General features: G+C 48.7%; 2 protein-coding genes across 4 annotated transcripts; both read left to right on the forward strand.

Annotated features, from left to right (window-relative positions):
- The first annotated feature begins 13402 nt into the window (after nt 1-13402).
- Nucleotides 13403-14329, forward strand: LOC124657559. Its single transcript, XM_047196089.1, has one exon. The coding sequence runs from the start codon at nt 13403-13405 to the stop codon at nt 14327-14329; it is 927 nt and encodes a 308-aa protein (XP_047052045.1).
- Nucleotides 14330-16061: 1732 nt separating this feature from the next.
- Nucleotides 16062-19010, forward strand: LOC124653037. 3 transcript variants are annotated; one of them, XM_047192093.1, is made up of 3 exons: nt 16062-16693; nt 16727-17856; nt 18733-19010. In XM_047192093.1, exons 1-3 carry the CDS (start codon nt 16142-16144, stop codon nt 18791-18793), a joined length of 1743 nt encoding a protein of 580 aa, XP_047048049.1. In that variant the 5' UTR covers nt 16062-16141; the 3' UTR covers nt 18794-19010. The 3 variants fall into 3 exon arrangements, with proteins under 3 accessions (XP_047048049.1, XP_047048047.1, XP_047048048.1); XM_047192091.1 differs by having other exon boundaries at nt 16062-17856; XM_047192092.1 differs by lacking the exon at nt 18733-19010 and having other exon boundaries at nt 16062-18289.
- The last annotated feature ends 1757 nt before the right edge of the window (nt 19011-20767 follow it).

The following is a 20767-nucleotide window of genomic DNA, read 5'->3' on the forward strand; positions in this document are numbered from 1 at the left end:
GGGGTCGAAACTAAGCTTTAAATTATTTTTTTGACAGAAAAGAGCAAATGTATTCAATAAAAGAGATCCAAACAGATTCAATTTCCATATATTTCATCAATTACAACAACAAAATGACTATAAAAAACAAGAAACCAAAATAGAGCTATATTTTGATAAGATAGTACATACCATTAAGTTGCATCTAAGCTTGAAAGACGAAAGCCCCGCGGAAGATGACCTCTATGGTTGCTGTACGAATGGAGCGTAGCATCATCTTCTTGTCATCAATTTTCGCAAATATATCTTTCTCGACATAGCAAATCATCAAATCATTGAGTCAATCATCCCCTATCTTATTCGGAAGATATGGCTTTATAATATTCATCGCAGAGAAAACCCTACAACATTGGTCTCCGAATTCCGGGATCGGCAACCACATTTGCTAGATCAAAAATTTCAGGAACATTTGCCTACAACATTGGAAAGGGAAACTAAAAATTACCCCGGATTTCTACCTTGTAATGATGCAAGCAAGTATCAAAACTCAAAAAAAAGGGGGGAAATCAACCTGTATGCGTGCCCTCTTGCGTGATTCCTCATCGCCGCCGGCGTCCATCGAAGAAGCCTACCGTGAAAGCTCAAGAAGTTTCTTTGTCGATTGGCTGAAATCAACGACCGGTTAAGATGTCGACGGGCATACAAAAAGTGTATGATCAATGAGTCAATGACATATATAAGGACAGAAGAGTGGATGGGGAAGGAAAATGCAAGGTCAGCACTAGCTTTGTAGCAAGATACCAGTTTCCTTCTCTTCATGCTGCCAATGAAGCAAAACAAGAATCCCTAGGAAAGCAACCTTGGTTTTCTCTGGTCAATGCAAGCATCTAACTATCCTGATGGATGGTTGGGTACTTGGGTGTGGATGGATCATGGATGGATGCATAGACGGTGAACCAAGTGATGATTGTGGCAAAGAAGCAACAACATGAGTATCATCAATCAACGCCAGCAATTCCTGAAGAAAAAGGCAGCAGCGGGCCGGGGAAACACAGTGGGGCGGAGGGGAAACGCAGGGGGGGCGAGCCGCCGGAGCAGGGCGTGGCGGCGGCGGGGCGTCTTGTTGTGCGGGGCGGCAGAGGTGTGCTCGCTCCGTCCGTCGCTCTTCGTTAGTCGATACCTGTTGGGCTTAACTGGGCCTGGGGGGTCTTGTTTTTTCGCCACAAACTAAGGGGGGTCGAACGACCACGCTCGACCCGGTGGTGGCTCCGCCCATGTTGACAAACCATCTACCATAAACATGAACAAAAGAGCAGAAAATGGATCCCCTTGACATAAGACACGAGTTGGAGAAAATACTTCCATTTGAGTTCCATTGAACTTTAGTGAATATCTCACCATCGTAACACATGTCATGATCCGTTGCACCCACCAATGAGAGAACCCCATTTTATAAACTATACTCTCCAAACAATGCCAATCAACCCTATCATAAAGCTTAATCAATTTTATGAACAAAAAAAAGGAACCATTGGCAGCAGCGTACTCCATTAAATTCATCCACTCAAACGCCAAAAGTGCATTGCCAGTAATCATCCGCCCTGGTACAAAAACACTCTATTTTTAGAAATCACATCTCCCAATATTGGTCGAAGTCGATTCGCAAGGCACTTCAACACAATCTTGTACAAAATATTGCATACTCCAATGGGACGATAATCCTTCAACTCCATAGGATTATCAATTTTGGGAATTAAGACAATTGAAGTGTCATTGATACACTCTGGAATGAACCCAGCATCAAAGAAACATTTTACCGCAAGTATGATATCATTACACTTCAGCTCCCAATTCCGATGGTAAAACCGTGTAGGAAAGCCATCAGGTCCAAGGGCCTTAATATAGGATCAATGTGGAATAAAGCATCACTAATCTCCTCATTAGAAATCTCCTTACACAGTTGATTAGTTCCAAAGTCATATTAACCAACCCATCGTAATTCATTGATGGATCACGAGTAAACAATTCTTTACAGTAAGACACAACCATCGGTTACATCTCTGTTAGTTCAGACTCTTAAAAAAGTTGAATAGTGCATCAATTCAATACATCCTCCCGAGCATAGAACTTCTATCAAGGTTGCATGGTCCTCGAGAAATATCTCAACACTACAGTTGTGCCAAAGTAGAACAAAGAGAGCCTGCTGATTGGCGATGCACAGACGAGGTGGAATGGACAAATGGATGAGAGGTTTAAGTAGATGCATAGGGGGTTGTCGCCGGGCTAGAACCGATAACCACCATCACATAATGATGATAGCACCAGACTAGTCATAGTGAAAAGTAACATAAAGTAGTGTGACTCAGCTATTCTATTGGACTCAGATCTGAGGTTTAAGTAGTGGGACAAATGGATGAGAGGTTTAAGTAGACTAGCACCCGTCACTGCTTACTTGGTAACCGATTTTATGGTAACATTGTATCCCGAGTTTGTACAAACGCGAGAATGACTCGTCAGCTATTTATTCACTTTTTTTCTACCGAACCTTCTCGCCTACTACATGTTAAAAAAATACTTCCTACATATAGTACTAGTAGGTCTAAAATCTGCCTTCAGTCTTGTTGTTATATACGTGGAGTCCATGGCGTTGTAGGTTTGCTAGTTCGGTTACTCTATAGCTGAGTCTGTATTTTACAAGTAAAAAGCTAGAAAGTCTCCAAGTTAAACTAGGTATAAATTGCCGTGTCCTTGTAGGCCCCGTCATACTGTGAAGAGATTAAAAGACACGAGAGGTCGGCCAAGGATTTCCAAACGTGTGCATTCGAAATATCTCGACGAGATCAATCTCTAGGCAAAACCAAAGCGTGCATGGGGGACTGCCGCCGCCCCGAGACTGGCCGGAGGAAAGCTGCGCCGGCGGCTAATATTAACTCCGTGCCGGATGAGATTCTCGAGCTGGTGTTCTTACATCTCCGATCGCCTCTGTGTCTCATCCGTGCCGCGTGCACTTGCCGGCGGTGGCGTCACATCATCGGGGCCGATGGCGGCCGCCTAATCCGCTCCCTCCACGGACCGCCATCCTTCTACACCATCGGCTACTACCGCGTCAACAAGCCCTCGCACCCTGGCATGCGTTCGCCAGGTAGTAACCCTGTCTTCGTTCCATCTTCTTCCTCGCAGTGTGCTGACATCCTCGCCAAGCGGAACTTCGCGCTCGATTTCATACCGCAGTACGGCCATTGCTGTTGGGCGCTTAGTGACATTCAGGATGGCCTCCTGCTCCTCCTCAGCCCTTTGTCGCGGCCACGCATCCTCATTTGCGACCCCCTCGTGCGTCGCTACATCGAGATCCCTCCCTCACAGTGGTTTGATGGCTGTGACTTCCTAGGTGTTTTTCTCCTCGACGGAGAGGACCCGGGTGCGTGTATTAGCCTTTCAAACTTCAGGGTGTCGTGTGTGCTCTATCATAGTGGCATCATCAGGGCCTGCACATTCTCATCTGCCAGCAGCAGTCAGTGGACCTATGGTGATGGCAGGAGTGACAGCGCTGTGATCTATCGCAACGGGTACTGGGGGTTCTGGGAGGCTGCATCTGCTTCATAGGGTGTAACGACAACGGGTCAGTCGCCTACTGGACAATGGGAAAAGATGGCACTATTCTTGCATTTGACAAAAAGGCTACCGTGCTCTCCTCTTATGTCATGCAGGACAAGATGGAGCACTTTAGGCTCCGAAGCCAACATCACGTGCCAAAGTATGTGTGCAAGCTGCTGTGGCCCCCTACCATCAAAGTTTGCTTATCATAGCTGCCTTGGTGGGCTTGGAGATGGTCATGGAGGAGTTCCAGGTTCTTAATTCACTTTTTCATTGTTGCTATGATCCGAGAGAACGTATGTGTTTGCGTGAGCTTGTCGATCTGCCTTGTTTTTGAGTTTTTTGTTGTAGGCATATCAAGGATATGGTCTTAAGATTAAATTTCGTAAAAGAAAATTTGTTTGTTTTTTAGAAGCTTAGGTTGGCCTAAAATTTTACTTGTGTTGAGGTTTATGGCTCTTTGTGCAGTCGCGGGCGCTCGCGCTTGAATCCATGATGCCCTCTTATATCCGTGCGTGGGGCAGGGCAAGTTACTCATACGTGCCGATCGCCCAAACGCGAGCACGAACGTGTGTGGTTTGATGGCACAAACATTACAGTGTTGGACTCTTGTTAGCTGAGCATGGCTCGATCGCCGGTTTCTGATCAAGCGATCAGCCTGTATATATTCTAGCTCTCCTATGATATTGTCCGCTGGAATATCGGAGGTCACCAGAGCCGCCACACATTTTCACTACATACAAGCACAAGCACACCTTGCTTACTACCCATAATATTTCGGTGATCGATTATACGCATTGCTTATTTGCGTGCAGCCCGCAGACGGGCTTCGTGAAATAGGACGGCCTGCTCATCGGAGCGGTCACCGGCGCGATCGTCTCCATGAAGCTCGCCGACTCCCTCCTGAGTTATGGACCATGCGACGACTGCTCCATGGACGCAGGGCCGGCCCTAACATATTATGGGCCCGGTGCAAGAAAAAAAAAGGCCCTGTACACAAGCAATAGAGAAAAATTCTGATATTTGATTTAATTAAAAACTAATCATTTAACATAATCTTGGACTCTACTCACATCTTATTGCATTTCAGCTCAAATTCTAGCTCTCACTTCTATTTACACTTGTGCTTGTACTCCACATCTCGCACTCTGGATCTCCACCCGACCCTCCAGCTCGTATTGACTTGCAATTTCTCAATGGCACCCTTTCTGGAATTTTATTAGCTCATCCACTCGCTTTCTCTTTTCTCGCTTTTCATGACCTGACATACACTTTCTCGATGACATGTTGTCACTACACAAAATGAATTAGGACATGCAATTAAAAGTTAAAATCAACTCGATGTCGCTGGCTTGCCCTAACAGTCTACCACCGTGCTGGCCACTTGCTGCTGACCGCCAGACGCTGCCGCCGCCGCGCTGGCCGCCTGCCGGCCACTACCCAGCTGCGTGCTGCTGTCGATTCCCCTCATGCTTTCCCCCTTTCTTCAACCTTCTGTCTTGCTCAAGGCTTAAGAACATGAGGATTGGGGAATAAGGAAAGAGAAGTTGAGAACAAATCAAATCAAATCGGCAGGAACGAGCAAGAACAGACTAATCTTGAGGAATATATAGAAGGGGATTGTACTGACCGTTGCAGAGAGATTTCTTGGAAATCAATGGATCATGATATCCTCATTCATTGATTCCTCTAAAACGGTTAGAAATCTTGACGAGCAGAGTCGCGCCATCGTCGGTGCCACGGAGGTGATTCGGGTCGGGGAACAGAAAAGTGAAGGAGGAGGGCAGGGGAGAAGACGATGCGTACATGAAAAGTTTCCACGCGAGCCGGCCGGATGGAGTCAATGGGCTTTCCTTTTCTTTATCCATGTGTGCGTACAAGGAAGGCAATGCCTTGATTGAATTTTTTCTTTCCAAACGTGAGCTGCATCTGCACTTGTACTGCATAACGTATTAGTACCTGGGTGAGGCCCCTAGCGATCGGGGGCCCGGTGCGAGCACTGCCCCAGCGCCGGGCCTGCATGGACGCACGCATCAAGCGCAGGGTACGTACATTCCCCACGCGGACCACAAGATCGCGCTGACTCTGTTACCGCGGGTTCGCCATGATCCAAGTAAGGGCTTGTTTGGTACTAGAACTTTTGTGGTGATAGGCGCGGATAATACACTAGAGTATTGAGTGACCCTCTCCCGTCACCAAATCTCCACAAAACGCTATCTCTGCAATCCAGTAGGTAGAGTTAAAGTCTTGGGATTAAGAAAAATGCACTAAGATTTGGAGAAAAGTAGGATCGAATTAAACTCGCTCAATACTCTAATACCAGAAATTATCCCCACTATTCCCACAAAAAACTTTAATACAAAAGAAAGCCTAAATGGGGTGTGCTTGGAGCGGCTGGTGCTCCTGGATGGTTGTGTATTCCCGATAATGATATATGTGCACTTTGCGCTACCAGCGGCACAACTATCTTGGTAGCCGAGATGACCGAGAAAACACCTGCAAATTCCCTTGCCCTGTTTCAAGACTAGTTGAATAATATATTGCCGGTCGCCGCACTACCATCGGTCGAGTTTGCACCGATCTCCACGAAGTGCACCGCCGCCGCCAAGATCTCCCGCCAGTGGAGGACGTCGACAGGGAAAGAAGAGCCCGCCGCAGGCAGCAATTGCTAAGTTTCAACTAGATGAGACTTAGCTTATATCTTAGTCACGTGTTCCATCATTGGATTTTGTTTCTGCTTGAAGATTCGTGTTTGCTGTTGTTTGCATTTCATTTAGATTCGCACTAAAACACACTAATGTAATTCGCCTGTAAGTCTCAGTCGACTAAGACTTAGAAAGGCCCATTATTTTTTTGTCCTTCATCCATCTGATGTATACATCGAACTAACAATGTCTCGATTAAACTGAACGTAAATTTGGTTCTTCTTGCATTGCATGACTTCTCATCCCAAGCATCGGTTCCCAAAAGTTCACTACCAAACTGCGCGGCCTGTTGGACACAATCTTTTTTGCCATACTTCGAGTTTGCTAGCAGGCCATTAGGTTAACTAGGTAAAATGCCGTGTCATGTTAGGACAGTTTGCCACGAGTTTGTATCCGACTAGAAGAGGAGCTGGTTCGAGTACGCGCGTGTAGATCCTTAAATAACGGGAAATTGACCGTAGAACTAGAAAAGGAGACACACGATTCATAACTTCTTATCTCGGAGAAAAGTTCTTCAAGCCAACACGTACGGCAATGGGAGATGGCCGCTGCGGCAAGACTGCCCGGACGAGAGACGTGCCAGCGGACGCCGTCCCCGACGAGATTCTTGAGCTCGTCTTCCTGCGCCTTCCTTTGACTCTCCAGCTCATCCGCGCCGCGGGTACCTGCAGGCGCTGGCGCCGCATCATCGCAGCTGACGGTTGCCGCGTGATCCGCTCACTCTATGGCCCTTCGTCCTTCTTCGTCGTCGGCCACTACCGAGTTGATGGACTCGTTTCTCGCTCGCGGCCGCATGGGCGAAACCCTTCCTTTCTGCCTTGCACTTACTCGTCGTGGGCCGCAAGCATCCTCCCTGCACGAGACCTCGCGCTCGACTTCCTCCCGCAGCCGGTATCGAGCGGTTTCTGCTGGGAGCTCGCCGACAGCAGGGACGGCCTCCTTCTCCTTGTACTTCACAGTGAGAAAAAGGACCCGACACCGGTATCGCGCATCGTCGTCTGCGATCCCATGACGCGAGGCTACAGGGAGATCCCGCTCCCTGCCTGGTTCCACAGGTCCAGTTGCTTGGGCGCCTTCCTCCTCCACGGCGAGGACGCACGCGGGTACATAAGCATGTCGAACTTCAGGGTGGCGTATGTGTTGTACCAAAATAGGGGCGTCACCGACCGGGCCTACATCTTCTCGACCGCGGTCGCCGGCGGAGGTCGAGACACCATCGCAAGGGCCTGCACATTCTCCTCCACCGGCGGCGGCTGCTGGACATCTTCCACCATGCATGGCAAAATGGCAAACGACTACTGGGGGTGGGATTGCCATGTCTCCTTCACGGGGTTTGGCCGTGGCAGATCCATTGCTTACTGGAGGGCCGGAAGCCGCGGTGTTCTTTGTTTTGACAAGGACACTGCCAAGCTCTACGCATTGCCGGACATGCCCCAGGGCGAGCTCCATGCGCCGGAGTACCCGTACCATGTGTCGTGGCCACCCACAATTCGAGCATGCTTACCTTAGCTGCCTTGGAGATGTCCACCACGCCCAAGGGAGCCGCGGGTAAGCGGGGGACAAGCAGTTGGAATGGTTTGCTAGCTCTTAATTGAATGTCCCCAGGGGCGGGCCCACTTCAATTCAAGGGTATTCAAATGCATACCCAATTTTTTTGACAAAAAACTACACATATACTACTATAGTGTATATGAGGTATATGTAGGGGAAAAAACGAAAATAAGATACACAGCACTGTATTCAGATTTGAGTCCAAAACAGAAGCGAGCCAACTTCTCCCGTGGCCCAACTAGCTCTGGCCCAGATCGATCCCCACGCTCACGCCCGGACGCGGAGCGCCCGACTCCAGAACGCAGGCCGGTGTCAAGTTTTAACTGGCTTCTCCTGAATCATGATCGCAGCACCGATCACCAGCGAGCTGCAGATCAGCTGAATCCTAGAGGCCTCGACGACGGTGACGAGCGGCGCGGTTACGAAGTAATCCCGGCCTCCGCGTCTCCTCGTCCCCAAGCCCAGCGCGGCCCCCGCATCGCCTCTTCAGCTATTGGTGTCTTCAACCGATACATCTCGTGTCGCCTCGCCAATCGCCATCTTGATCAGGTTCGATGTTCACGCCGGCTGCTCGACACTCTCGAATTATCTGAACCATTCGTTGAGGTACACTAAAAATTCATACCACATTCCGTTCCGATTGAATTAGCTCGAAATTCAGTATATCTTATTGATGTTTCTATCTTGAACTTTAAATTGTATAGGCTGCTGTTTGTCTGAAACATGAAGAGAAAGCTCTTGTGGAGGGGTAAATATGCACTGTCTGGTAGATGCTACATATCCACAAGCATATTTTTCAGTGTAAGCGTTTTGGAGCCGTAAATCATAGTAGTATACGTCCAAAAACTAGGCATTAGACTGTAATTTTTTTACCCTTTGAAATTTTGAATACACGCCCTTGAAATCATGTGTGTTTATGAGCTTGTCATCGATCGCTTGCTCTATTGGATAATGTAGCCATAAGTGGCAAATATTTGAGCATGTCTTTTTTACTTGTGTATGTGATCACTTATTACTTCAGTTCATTTGATCGTTTTGTTGTTGTTCTAAACATTTATATTGTCTTTTTTTGTTGTTGTTGTTCTAAACATTTATATTGTCTCGCGAGATTACCTTAAAAAATGAAATTCTTTGTTTCTGTAGAACCGTTGACTACCACCACCATGAGTGTTATCACACAAAATGAGATTTTGCGTAGAAATTGTAATTAAGGATCAATCCGGGGAAATTAGTTTCTTCATTTGTTCAGAGATAAGACATCGGCCATACTCTCATTTTCCAATTACTTGGATATTAGCTGTTTCTCTCCATGTTAGATAGCACCGTTGGTTCATGGGAAGCATGATTCCTGAATCAACTTCCACTCTATAACTTCAGAAAGCTATACAGCAGCAGGTTCCTTTTGAATCCAGTGAGTACCGGAGAAGCTCAATGGCAAAGGAAAGAGCTATTACTTGGCATCCAGCCACAAGTCGCAGCACTTACCACACATGTGTCAAGAAAATTGCAGCTGGTCATGTTGAGCCCAAAAGTGTGCTCACAATCTAACTACACTGGTGAGGAAGTACTGCTCAAAAATTTACTTATGTTTCGTTTCTGAATTTCTGGACCTCCTCCTGCGGGATGAAGAACATGTATCGATCACCACAATAGATAGGCATTCATACGGTGCTAGCGCATTCAGGAAATAAATAAATAAAAGAACCTCATCAGGTTCAGCCTTGAGCAACATATGATTAGATATATTAGCTGCATCGTTCTGTTGTGCACTAGTAGGAAAAGGCATTTCCATAGCCCACAAAGTTGTGTTGCCCGTGGCACACGGGCATGCGCCACCGGTAGCGCCTAACCTGTGGCGCACCAGGCCGGTGCGGTCACATACCAGTGGCACAACTTAAAGGTGCGCCACTGGTCATTTTTAAAAGAAATATGGCCGATGGGCCTATCGCGCCTGAGGACTGAAAATGAAACTAGAAATTTAAAATTTTAAAACACGGGAAATTTTTAAAAGATTTATTATTTCAAATATAATTTGCATAGGAGAATAAAATAAGGAAAACCCTAGCTAACCTACGCGCGTTGGCGCGGCGCTCGCCGGTGGTGATGACCCTGCCGCCTATTCCTCATCCTCGTCCTAGGTGAGGTCGACGACCGGGGGTGGCGTCCACGGGCCCTGCTGCGGCCAGGCAGGCTACTCCAGGTATGCGGCACCGGTGGCTGCCACGCGGGTGGTCTCTGCAATGGCCATGTCGGATTAACTGGAGGCACCTGATGCGGTGGCGGTGGCGGGGGAGCATCTGGCCAATCCACTGCGCCTGAGCCAGCGCATGCGGTGGAAACGGCGGAGGCGTTGGTAGCTCCGGCTAGTGCTGCGCCACCAATGTGCTGAGCTGGAGGACATCCTCCATCCCGAGCTCCCATCTCCACCGCGCCTCCTCCTTCGATGCGGGTAGGGTGCACGTGGTGGCCTCATCATCGTCGAAACCTTCTAGGATGTATGACTCCAGCTTCACCGCTGGAGGTGCGGTGTCCTCCTCGTCGCCCTCGTCGGTGTCAATGTCGCTATCATTGTTGCCGTCGGTGCCCGTAGCGAGGTCGCCATAGTCCTCGTCAGCATGAAGTCCTTGACTTCATGTGTCGCGCAGGGAGCCTCGTGCTCCCACATGATAATTGTGCGCCTTGATCACGGCATATCACCAACAGGAGGTACGTACTGGATGCGGTGGCGCATCTCAACATCGAACGTTGGGCCGTCGATGAGTGTGGCTGAACCGTAGACCTATCTCGGTTGAGCCGTCAGCCTCCCGGCAGGGAGGCATTGTTGTAGAGTATTGGGTCCACCTTGCGCCACCGGCATTGGCACTCCCCCCAATGGGAAGTATCACCGGTGCCTCTCCCACCGCTGGTGTTGGCGGACCTCCGCCACTCGGAGGCGGCGGCAGGTTCCGAGCGAGGCAAGGAGGCCGAGGCGGCGACGACTAGCGGCGATGTCCCGTGGATGAGCCGGCCTCATGGTCATTGGCCGCCTTCTTGAACCATTGTGGCATCTTCGGCATCCTTGGGAGATGACGACGATGGTGGCGATGTGGGGCAGGGACGGTGGTTGTGTGGGAGTGGCCGGCGCAAAGGCCGGTACATAGGGCCACACCATCAATGCCCGCACTGGTTTTCGACGCCTTCCGCATCAATGGCGCGCGTGGAAGGCTAAGCGGCGGGGCATTGATGGATGCTGCAAGCGCCGCTAGCCAGCCTTCTGCCGCCCCCGCTTTTGAGCATGTCGGGTCATGCGCGTTGTGGGCCGATTAGTGCCCGCGCAGAAGGCCAGGCAACGTCCAGCGTCATCATCAACGAAAAAATAGCGCGCTATTTCAGCGTTATAGCGACGCTATAACGTATTTGAAGAGTGAACGCTACGCTATGCATATTTGGCTCGCCATAGCGTGAATCACGCTATTAGCGGCGCTATGGGCGCTATTTTTCGTAGCGTTATAGCGGCGCTATTTTTATACTGTTGTAGCGGTTCTATTTTTTACAGGGAAATCGAGCAACCGACTAGCTATTTTCGATCTTTTGGCTCCATTCCGAAATCCTCATTCTAACGGTAGCCATTCAACCCGTTGAAAACCACAGAAGCACATCGACAATTCTCACTCCTCACACAACGCATACATGTTGAAGAAGTGCAATATATGCGGTTCTTCTTCTGAATCAGATGATGACCGCATGCATTATCCATCTAGTTCATCTCATTTTGATTAATTACTACTTCTGCTATGTAGTTGGTTCTTTAATTATCTGCATGTTTGCAGGTTAATTAGTTATCTACTTGTCTATTTGCTGGACTGACAAATCTTTGCAATTGTTAGCTGGCTAATGTCGTTTCATACAAAGTTCTCGATTTATTGTCTCATTCCATGCCATCTTGAATGGTGTTCTCCCTCTGTTGCGCCTCTAGACCAGCTGTGAAGTAACTATATGACCTGCTCTTCATATAATGGTCACTTGCCTTGCTCGTCATCTTCCAGTCCATGCACCACAAACATGTTGTTGGTGTGGCGGCGCAGCGGGAGCTGTAGGTGTAGGCATGTGTGGCGCCTTCACCTCTCCACATTTTATTTCAACTAAATACTCATTCCCATACAGATTCCTGAAACTGTCAAATTAAAACCACGAAATTTAAAAAAGTACTACATTTGGACGTCGACCCGAGACCAAAATTCATGGAGGCTACCTAGGGTTCTTTTCTTCCGCCCCATCCTAAATTCGTGAAGATAATCAGAGGTGAGAGGGAGGCTGATGGTGGAGGAGAACATACCTAGAGGTGCGGCGGAGTACTTCTAAATCCGTCGGCATGGTCGCCGACGCGCCGCCTCCGATGCTGCCGGACGGCATCGTCCCCGCCCCATCTCCGTTAGATAGCAGCAGATTGATGTATCCACCAAACGGAGAGATGGGGTCATCGGAGACGGTCGCCCACATTGTCGGCACGCCATCTCCTCCGCCAGCGCCGCCTACACCGTCGTCTACGCCATCACCTGCGTCGCCGCCTTTGTCCGCAGGACGTATCGCCGCGAGATGGTTGTGGTCGCCTACACTCGCTCCTTTTTCTTTCTTTTTTCCGTTCGGGTGGAGTCTATGGCTGGGCGGATGTGAGAAGCATGGGCAGCTGAGCGTTGTAGCTGGGCCGATTGGCCACGCTGGATGCCATGCTGGATGCCACGCCAGCAAAACTGCGGAGCAGCCCGTCAAATAACCAGTTAAGCTAGTGATTTGGGATAGGTGCAACAAATTAGACAACAAACTGGGCTACCTGCAAAAATGGTATTATTTTTATGTTTTATGCAACAAAAGCCACAAAGTGTGGTGCTAGCTGCAATTTTCTCTCACTGGCTAGTGAAGGAAGGTTGAAGGTTCCTTCAGTCTGTTTCTATACTCGTTAATCCTAGTAGCAGCTAAAAGCGAGAAGTTGTGAACTGTTCAACATGCCTTCTTCGAGGCAAAAGTAGCTTCTTCCCGAAAATCAGTTTCATCTTCTATATACTCTCCCGAATCTGCAGTAGCAAAAACGGAAAGAGAGAAGGCACATCTAGAATTCTAGATCGAACGAATCCTCGGAGGGGCTAGGTAACCCGTTTTACACGTATGAGAATTACTCTTTGCGCATTTTATATATCCCACCATTTTCTACGGAACTAGAAAAGCCGGGTGCCGGGTGGCCTGTTGCAAATAATAATGGGACACTAATATTGCCTTTAATCTTCTTGTTGCCATACGTGGAGTCCATTGAATTTGCTGAGTTCGGTTTTATTTTCCTGTTTTTGAGTCCGTATATATAAACGTAAAGCTGGAGAAAGTCTCGACTAGGTAAATAGTCTCCCTCAAAAACAAAACTAGGTAAACACCCGTGTCATGTTAGGATAGTTTGCCATGAGTAATCCCTTAGGTACCTACCGAGAAGATTTTTTTTTTAGATAAAACCTACCGAGAAGATAAATAAATATAGAAAAGAAGAGACACGGAGGTTCTCTTGTCCATCCAGACGTATGCGTTCCGCGTGATCAATCACGGTCGTCATGGGGGACAATCGCCGCCGCAAGGCTCGGACGGGAGCTGCGACGGTGGCCAAAATTGACACTGTAGCGGACGACATGCTCGAGCTGGTGTTCCTACGCCTCCCCTCGCCTCTTGATCTTATCCGCGCCGCGTGCGCCTGTAAGCGCTGGAGACGCATCATCGCAGGGGACAATGGCCGCGTGATCCGTTCCCTCCACGGCGCGCAGTCCTTCCACATCATCGGCCACTACCGTGTTGACGGGCGCTCATACAGCTCACGTCCGCCCGGTCTTAACCCTGCCTTCTTTCCCTCCAAATCATGGTCGCAGTGGAATAACATCTTACCGACAAGGAACCTCACGCTCGACTTCCTCCCGAAGCCGGAGTCGAGCAATTTCTGTTGGGAGCTCGCTGACATTCGGGGCGGCCTCCTACTTCTACTGCTCTTCGACGAAGAGTACTACTCGAAGCCACCATTACGTCTCGTCATATGTGATCCCCGGACGCGGCGCATCAGGTCAATTCCGCTCTCGGCCTGGTTTCACGGCTGCAACTTCCTGGGTACCTTCCTCCTCAATGGTGAGGCTCCAGGCGCATATATCAGCCTATCAAACTTCAGGGTGACGTGCGCGCTCAAACGTAATGGCGTTGCCAGAACATGCGCGTTCTCGTCCTCCAGCGGCGGCCACTGGACCTCTAGTGCCACACGCGGCACCACTATGATTTGCGGCAACGACTACTGGACGGCCAACGGGCTGCCCATGTTCGTTGGGAGCACCGAGGCCTGCGCCTACTGGCGGGTTCAAAATGGTTATCTTGCTCTCGACAAGGAGGCCGCCCAGCTCTCGTTGTCCGTCTTGCCGGAGGCTTTGCGGGGAAAGCCTCACATTGGGGAGTACGCGTACAAGCTGCCGTGGCCACCTATGATCCGAGCTTGCTTATCCTAGCTTCCTTTGTTGGGTTGGGGATGGCCAAATCGGCGTCCATCCTTTTTAATTCCTTTGTTGTTTATTGTGAAGATCCTATAGCACCTTATGTGTGCGTGTCGACGTATCAAATGGCAAACAATTTCTGATGTTTTATTGCGGATATTTGTAATAGTTTAGTATGTACGTTTATCGCATTGTTTTGTTCTTGTTTGAAATATTTATCTTATGTTAACATTCAGTTTTAGAAAATTGAAATTGTTTGTTTTGGAGAAGAGTATATAAGGAGATTTCTACTTGTACTAATGGGGGTTTACCAATGAAGTGTCAGCATCTCCCTTGACTGTCTGTTATACATACTGCATTTTCAAGGGAATTGGATTCCTAATTTGTTCGGGGATCAGAACTGAAAATACTCTATTTTTTCCATTTGTAAATCACACTACAATTGGTTATTTCTCTCCATGTCGCCTAGCACCATTGTATCATGCATGGGGAGCATGATCCCTGAACCAACTTTCCACTCTACAACCACAGAGAGCTAAAGCAGCAGGCGTCTATTGACTCCAGTGAGTGAGTAACAGAGAAGCTCAATGCCATTGTAGCTTTGACATGCATAAAGTCCATTGCTTCAGCTGCAATTTAAGCCCATAAGAAATCAAGTCAAAATGACAAGGATAATAGGAAGAAAGCATGATAGTGGCACAAAGACATCCTTGTTTAAGAACATCTGTCGCGTGATTGAAACCCTCCCCTTCCTTCATGTATTCGATCCGGGCCTTCATGGCATTGGTCTTTTCTTCAGTCTGTGTACTGGTGTGATGAAAATGCATGCTAGTCAGAACTAATTTGGGATACTGATAAATTTCTTTAGGTGACAATCCTGTAAGACTTACGGCGCCACATATTCTGACAATTAATGGGGGTCACTTGTTGCGCGACTAAATTCCATGATGACCATCATGTTTTCTGAACTGAAGTATCTACGTAGTCAAAACTCAACAAGAGAAAAGATTCAAACCCAAGAAAAAGGTTTGGAGTGATGAATGATGAAGGCCCATTCGGATGATAAACTTACAGGTAACCACACGTCCACACTTATGTTCTGGAAAACTGAATTTTCATAGATAATGCCTTCTCTAGTGAACCTCTCAAATGTTCGATTTTCATCCTCCTTCTCCTTTGATATCCTTTATTTGATGGCTTCAATTCTAGTCATGTTAATCAGTGAGATGTCATCCCAAGTAAACTGAACTATGCGAGTTTTAACAAAGAACAATAATTACAGAAAAAAATGTGCTAAATTTCCAGAAAGATCATGTTCATGCATTTAACTGTATCGTGTAATTCTGAACGAAGGATAAATCAGGAGAAGAGAATGTTGACTCCAATCCTAACCAGCCTATTTGTGTGATCATATTTCTGAGAAAAATCAACACTATTCAGGACCCCCTCCATTTGTGAAGAAATTACCGCCAACTGCCACCGCGCGCGTGCCAGCCTGACCCCCGGACCGCACGAGTCCACACGCACACGGTCTCTCTACTACCAAACGCAAACGGCTAGGGTATTCACCCCGTCGCCTCCCATCCCCGCCGCCGTCGCCGTCGCCGTCTCCCACCCCCACCGCCATTTCTCGACCCGCCCCCCGACCACGTCCTCCACCGACGCCGCCGGCCACGTCTACCGAGCTCCTACGCCACCAGATCGCCGCACCCGCCCCGACTCGCCGCCGCCCAGATCGCCGCCGAGTAGCTCCCGGACACAAACCAAGGATCGGGCCCCTGGGGCCCCGCCCCGGGTGCGCGCCCCAAACGCCCGGGCCGGCGCTGGATGGATCTGAACCTCTACCTGGGCCTACCTCCGTTGCCGCGGCCTCCAGGCCGCCTGGGCGCAGCTATGGATTGCCCGCCGCCGGCGCCGGAGGCTCCACGACGGGACGACGAGCCAGCGGCAGGATCGCCTGCACCAGGATCGCCGGCACCAGAGGAGATGCCGCCGCCGCCGCCGCTGCCCGCGGCATACTCGCCGCCGTCCAACGCGCTCTCCACGCCGGAGATGCCGCCGATCGACCCCATCCTCGTCGACTGGCTCGACGGCCCGAGCACAGACGACAGCGAGGATTACGCTGGTGACCCCGCCGTGCCTACCGATTTATCCTCGGATGATGATGGCCTCGGTACGGGCAGCGAGGATGCTCTCGGTGCTGCTCAACCGGCCGCTCTGCCTTCTTATGATGCGTCCTCCTCGGACGATGATGGCCTGAGCACGGACAGCGAGTACTACGTGCTGCTGCCGGACTTGGTCATTCCGGAAATCTCAACGGAGGACGATGAGCCAGCGGGATTGCTGGCGGCACAAGAGGAGATGCTGCCGCTGGACGAGGTAGACTCGCCGGATGCGGCGGGTTCATGGGGGGTAGATTTTCCTATGATCTTTGCTCAGTCTGATGGCCTGAGTGCGGACAGCGAAGAGGCTCTTGGTTCACCGGCTGTGGGGTTCGATGCATCGTCACATGATGCTAATGCCTCTCCACCACCGCCGCAGCAGCTGCCCCTTGCTGGGTTGGAAGGAGTTCGGCTCGAGTGGGTGGAAAGGCTCTCACGGCCTGATCGGGCCGCCAGAGCGGAGATGGTCAGCACGAGGCAGTCTGTCGGGGGTGCGATTGAGGACACGACGCATGAGCTCCGCCTGCAGAGGGTGATCCAGGTGAGTGAACAACACCACATTGTGCGGGCAGGGCCAGCGAGCCGCAACCAGCGGGCGACCAGTCCGGATGCCGAAAGGCTGGCGCAGGCCATCCAGCGGTCGCATAACTCTCTGGATGCATCGAGGCGGCAGAACCTCGATGCTAATGGCAAGATGGGAGGAAAGGGTGCTGTCAAGAACGATGGGAACTACTGCGGATGCGACGCCAGTTTCGAGTGCAATATCTGTCTCGATGCAGCTAAGGAACCCGTGGTTACACCGTGTGGCCACCTCTTCTGCTGGCCGTGCTTGTATCAGTGGCTCCATGCACATTCAACCCACTCGGAGTGCCCTGTCTGCAAGGGGGAGGTGCTCGAGGTAAACGTCACACCGATTTATGGAAGAGGAGGCGGCGAACGGGACGCTTCCAGCAGTGATGTCCCTCCCAGGCCGAGCGCCAACAGGAGCGAGAGCTTGAGGCAGGAGCTGCAGATGCCAGATCCGGGAGGCATTGCGACCATGGTGAGGCAGTTGATAGAAAACCCGGATCAGTTGGGAGGCCAGGCAGCTCCACCTGTAGGCGATGTTGAGGTGGCCGTGTTTTCTGAAGGCGGGACAAGGGTTGCCACGACTGTGCGTCGGAGAGCTTCACCTAGTCTTGCTTCACCCTCCCCATTAACAATGCGGCATGTGCGGCGCAACGCTGCCCCTGAGAGTGGCAATCCGGTCGAACTGCCGTCTTCCAATTCTGATAATGCTGCAACAACAGTTCCTCAGCAGTCGTCGTCTGTGGAGCAGGCGTCGACATCTAGCACGGTAGCTGTTATAGTGGGGCAGGCAGCCCAAAGTAGGAGGTCCAGGCCGCCTTCGGAGTCCACAACCACAAGAAGAATGAGGAGGAGGCAACAGCACTAGGTATATATGGTGCCTGCCATTTTGTCCAATAAAACCTATGTATCATGCCCTGTTTTTACCATTGTTAGCTCCAAAGACATGTCAAGATTACGTAAGGTAGGACCGTAGGAATGTGTATATTCTGCTTTGCTCATGTATGTACCTCCTTCATGGGAAAAGAAATCGAACACAGTTTCGGTATCTTTGTTACCATGTATGCAGGAATAAATTTCCCAACTGTCGTGTCTGTTTGTTCACGGTGTAGTATTGAGTGTTGTCACTGTACTGTGTATACCCTTGTGTTTCATGGTACTGAAGCTCAAAATTTGGAGGTGTGCATTCACTTGCTCGCCTGTTAAGACTGATGAAGTTAAGCAACAGATGGACCGTTCTTTCCTATTTCAAGGGTTTCCTCTTGCCTTAATAAATCAATCTAGTGTCAACTGAGTCTATGTCGCCATGCAGATGTTGGATGAATCTATTTCTTTTTCCTTGTCATCTGAAATGTTACCAGGAACCGGCCTCTTTTGTTTGCCACTGCCCACAATCAAAGTTCATTTGAGCAGGTAAGTCATTTACATTTCTCAGGATTATCATTTGATTGCTCATCATATATCATTGATACAAACTAAAGAATCAGCATTGGAAATGCTACTATTCAGGGTCAGGGAAGTGTCAACAGTGTGTGCCATTATGTTTCCTGATAATGAAGCTGATAATTTGGAGGTGTGGCAATCGGGTCCAACTGCCGTCTTCTAATTCTGATAACGCTGCAACAGCAGTTCCTCAGCACTCGTCGTCTGTGGAGTGGCTGGGCAGGCAGCCCAAAGTAGGCGGTCCAGGCCGCCTTCGGAGTCCACAACCACAACCACAAGAAGAACGAGGAGGAGGAAGCAGCACTAGGTATAAATGGTGCTTGCCATTTTGTCCAATAAAACCTATGTATCATCTCATGTTATTACCATGGTTAGCTCCAAAGACATGTCAACATTATGTAAGGGAGGACTGTAGGAATGTGTATATTCTGCTTTACTCATGTATGTACCTTCTTCATGGGAAAAGGAATCGAACTCAGTTTCGGTATCTTTGTTACCATGTATGTGGGAACAAATTTCCCAACTGTTCAAGGTGTAGTATTAAGTATTATCGCTGTACTGTGTAGTGTGTATGCCCTTGTGTTTCCTGGTACTGAAACTCAAAATTTGGAGGTATGCATTCTTTTGTTCACCTGTTAAGACTGATGAAGGTAGCAACAAATGAACCGTTCTTTCCTATTTCAAGGGTTTCCTCATGCCTTAATGAATCAATCTAGTGTCAACTGAGTCTATGGGCTGTCCAGATGTCGGATGAATCTCTTTCTTGTTTTCCTTGCCATCTGAAATGCTACCAGGAACCAGCCTCTTTTGTTTGCCACAGCCCACAATCAAGTTCGTTTGAGCAGGTGAATGTATCTCATTTACATTTCTCAGGATTATCATCTGATTGCTCCAAACACTCTCCATGACTGCATCATATATCATAGATACTTCCGAAAAAATCAGCGTTGGCAATGCTACTATTCAGGGTCAGGGAAGTATCAACAGTGTGTGCCATTATGTTTCCTGATACTGAAGCTGATAATTTTGAGGTGTGATCAGCAACAGTTTTTGTACTGTCAAGACTGTGAAGGTAGGTAACAGCAAAGACCTACGAAGCTCCGATACGGCGAGAGAGATACGGGGATACGGGATACGGCAATTTCTGGAAACAACAATACGGCGATACGGCGAATATACATATAAAATTAATGAAATGCTATGCAATGACTTGTGAAGTCAAAGAATAATTGAGGCGGCGGTGGAGAGAACGATTCCAGGTTGTGGGGAGGCGATTCTAGACGGCAGCTAGTGACTCCAGTCGGTGGCGGTGCGCTCACTCCTGAGGCCTCAATCCAAACTACTTCCATGGTTAATCAAGCAACTAGATAGATAGCACACTGGTTATTAGGGTCACTAGTGGACTTTGATTGGCCTTCCCAACGCTCATGTGTCCCAGCCGTGTCGACGACGTCCCTGGCGGTGTATCGTTTTATTTTTCTTTCTTTTTAAAATCAGAAAAGCTGATACTCTTGGGATGTATCGCTCGTGTATCAGAGTATCGAAGTATCGGCGGAGTATTATACACGGACACGGCAGACTTTGAAGTATCAGTACTTCGGAGGCAAAGACTATCGTCAAGATTTTGGACGAATCTCTTTCTTGATTTTTATTTCCTTGCGATCTGAAATGCTAGTCCAATATGAATGAATGGCAGCAAAGTTTGCAGTACATTAGTACAAGCCACTGCCAAGACAAGCAGAAGAAAATTCACATATGTGCTGCTGCAGAACATGAAGAGTCTTCATAATCTACTGCATCATCTGTTTGTAACTATTTTGTTGTGTATCTTTTTTGTAGTGACATGAATGGATAGCACATGGGTAAGTTGTGGTGTATGTGTTTAGTTCTGAAAAGGCCTATATTTTAGAACGGACGTAATAATTTACGGTCCGTGTCAACACAACTATACATTTGTCCCAAACCAGCAAGCAGTTATCTAGTTTAACTATCTAGTTTAACCCGATTCTCTCCTCCTGCCATCCATTTGCAGTATTAAAAAAATGTTTGCCAGCTACCATTTACATTACTTCCTCTGATTCATATTACTTAACACTAATATAGATCTATCAGACTCATTTTAATTGTAGATGCATCCATTTAGTGGAAAGTAATATGCATGGGAGGGAGTACAAGTTTCTGTTACCACAACTAAATATTTTATTTGAACGGATGAATGTTTGCCAGGTAAATTTCCTCATTGTCACCTGACTATTTGAAGAAACAACACATAATAGTATCA

Source organism: Lolium rigidum, chromosome 5 (assembly GCF_022539505.1).
Source record: "Lolium rigidum isolate FL_2022 chromosome 5, APGP_CSIRO_Lrig_0.1, whole genome shotgun sequence".
In the NCBI taxonomy this organism is placed as follows: domain Eukaryota; kingdom Viridiplantae; phylum Streptophyta; class Magnoliopsida; order Poales; family Poaceae; genus Lolium; species Lolium rigidum.

Excerpts from the sequence above, each read along its gene's own strand:
- LOC124653037 (XM_047192091.1), top strand. The coding sequence starts at position 16,142 with ATGGATCTGAACCTCTACCTGGGCCTACCTCCGTTGCCGCGGCCTCCA. Across the intron at positions 17,857-18,732 it reads GCCCAAAGTAGGAGGTCCAG|GCCGCCTTCGGAGTCCACAA; the intron begins GCCGCCTTCGGA and ends TAGGCGGTCCAG.
- LOC124657559 (XM_047196089.1), top strand. The coding sequence starts at position 13,403 with ATGGGGGACAATCGCCGCCGCAAGGCTCGGACGGGAGCTGCGACGGTG.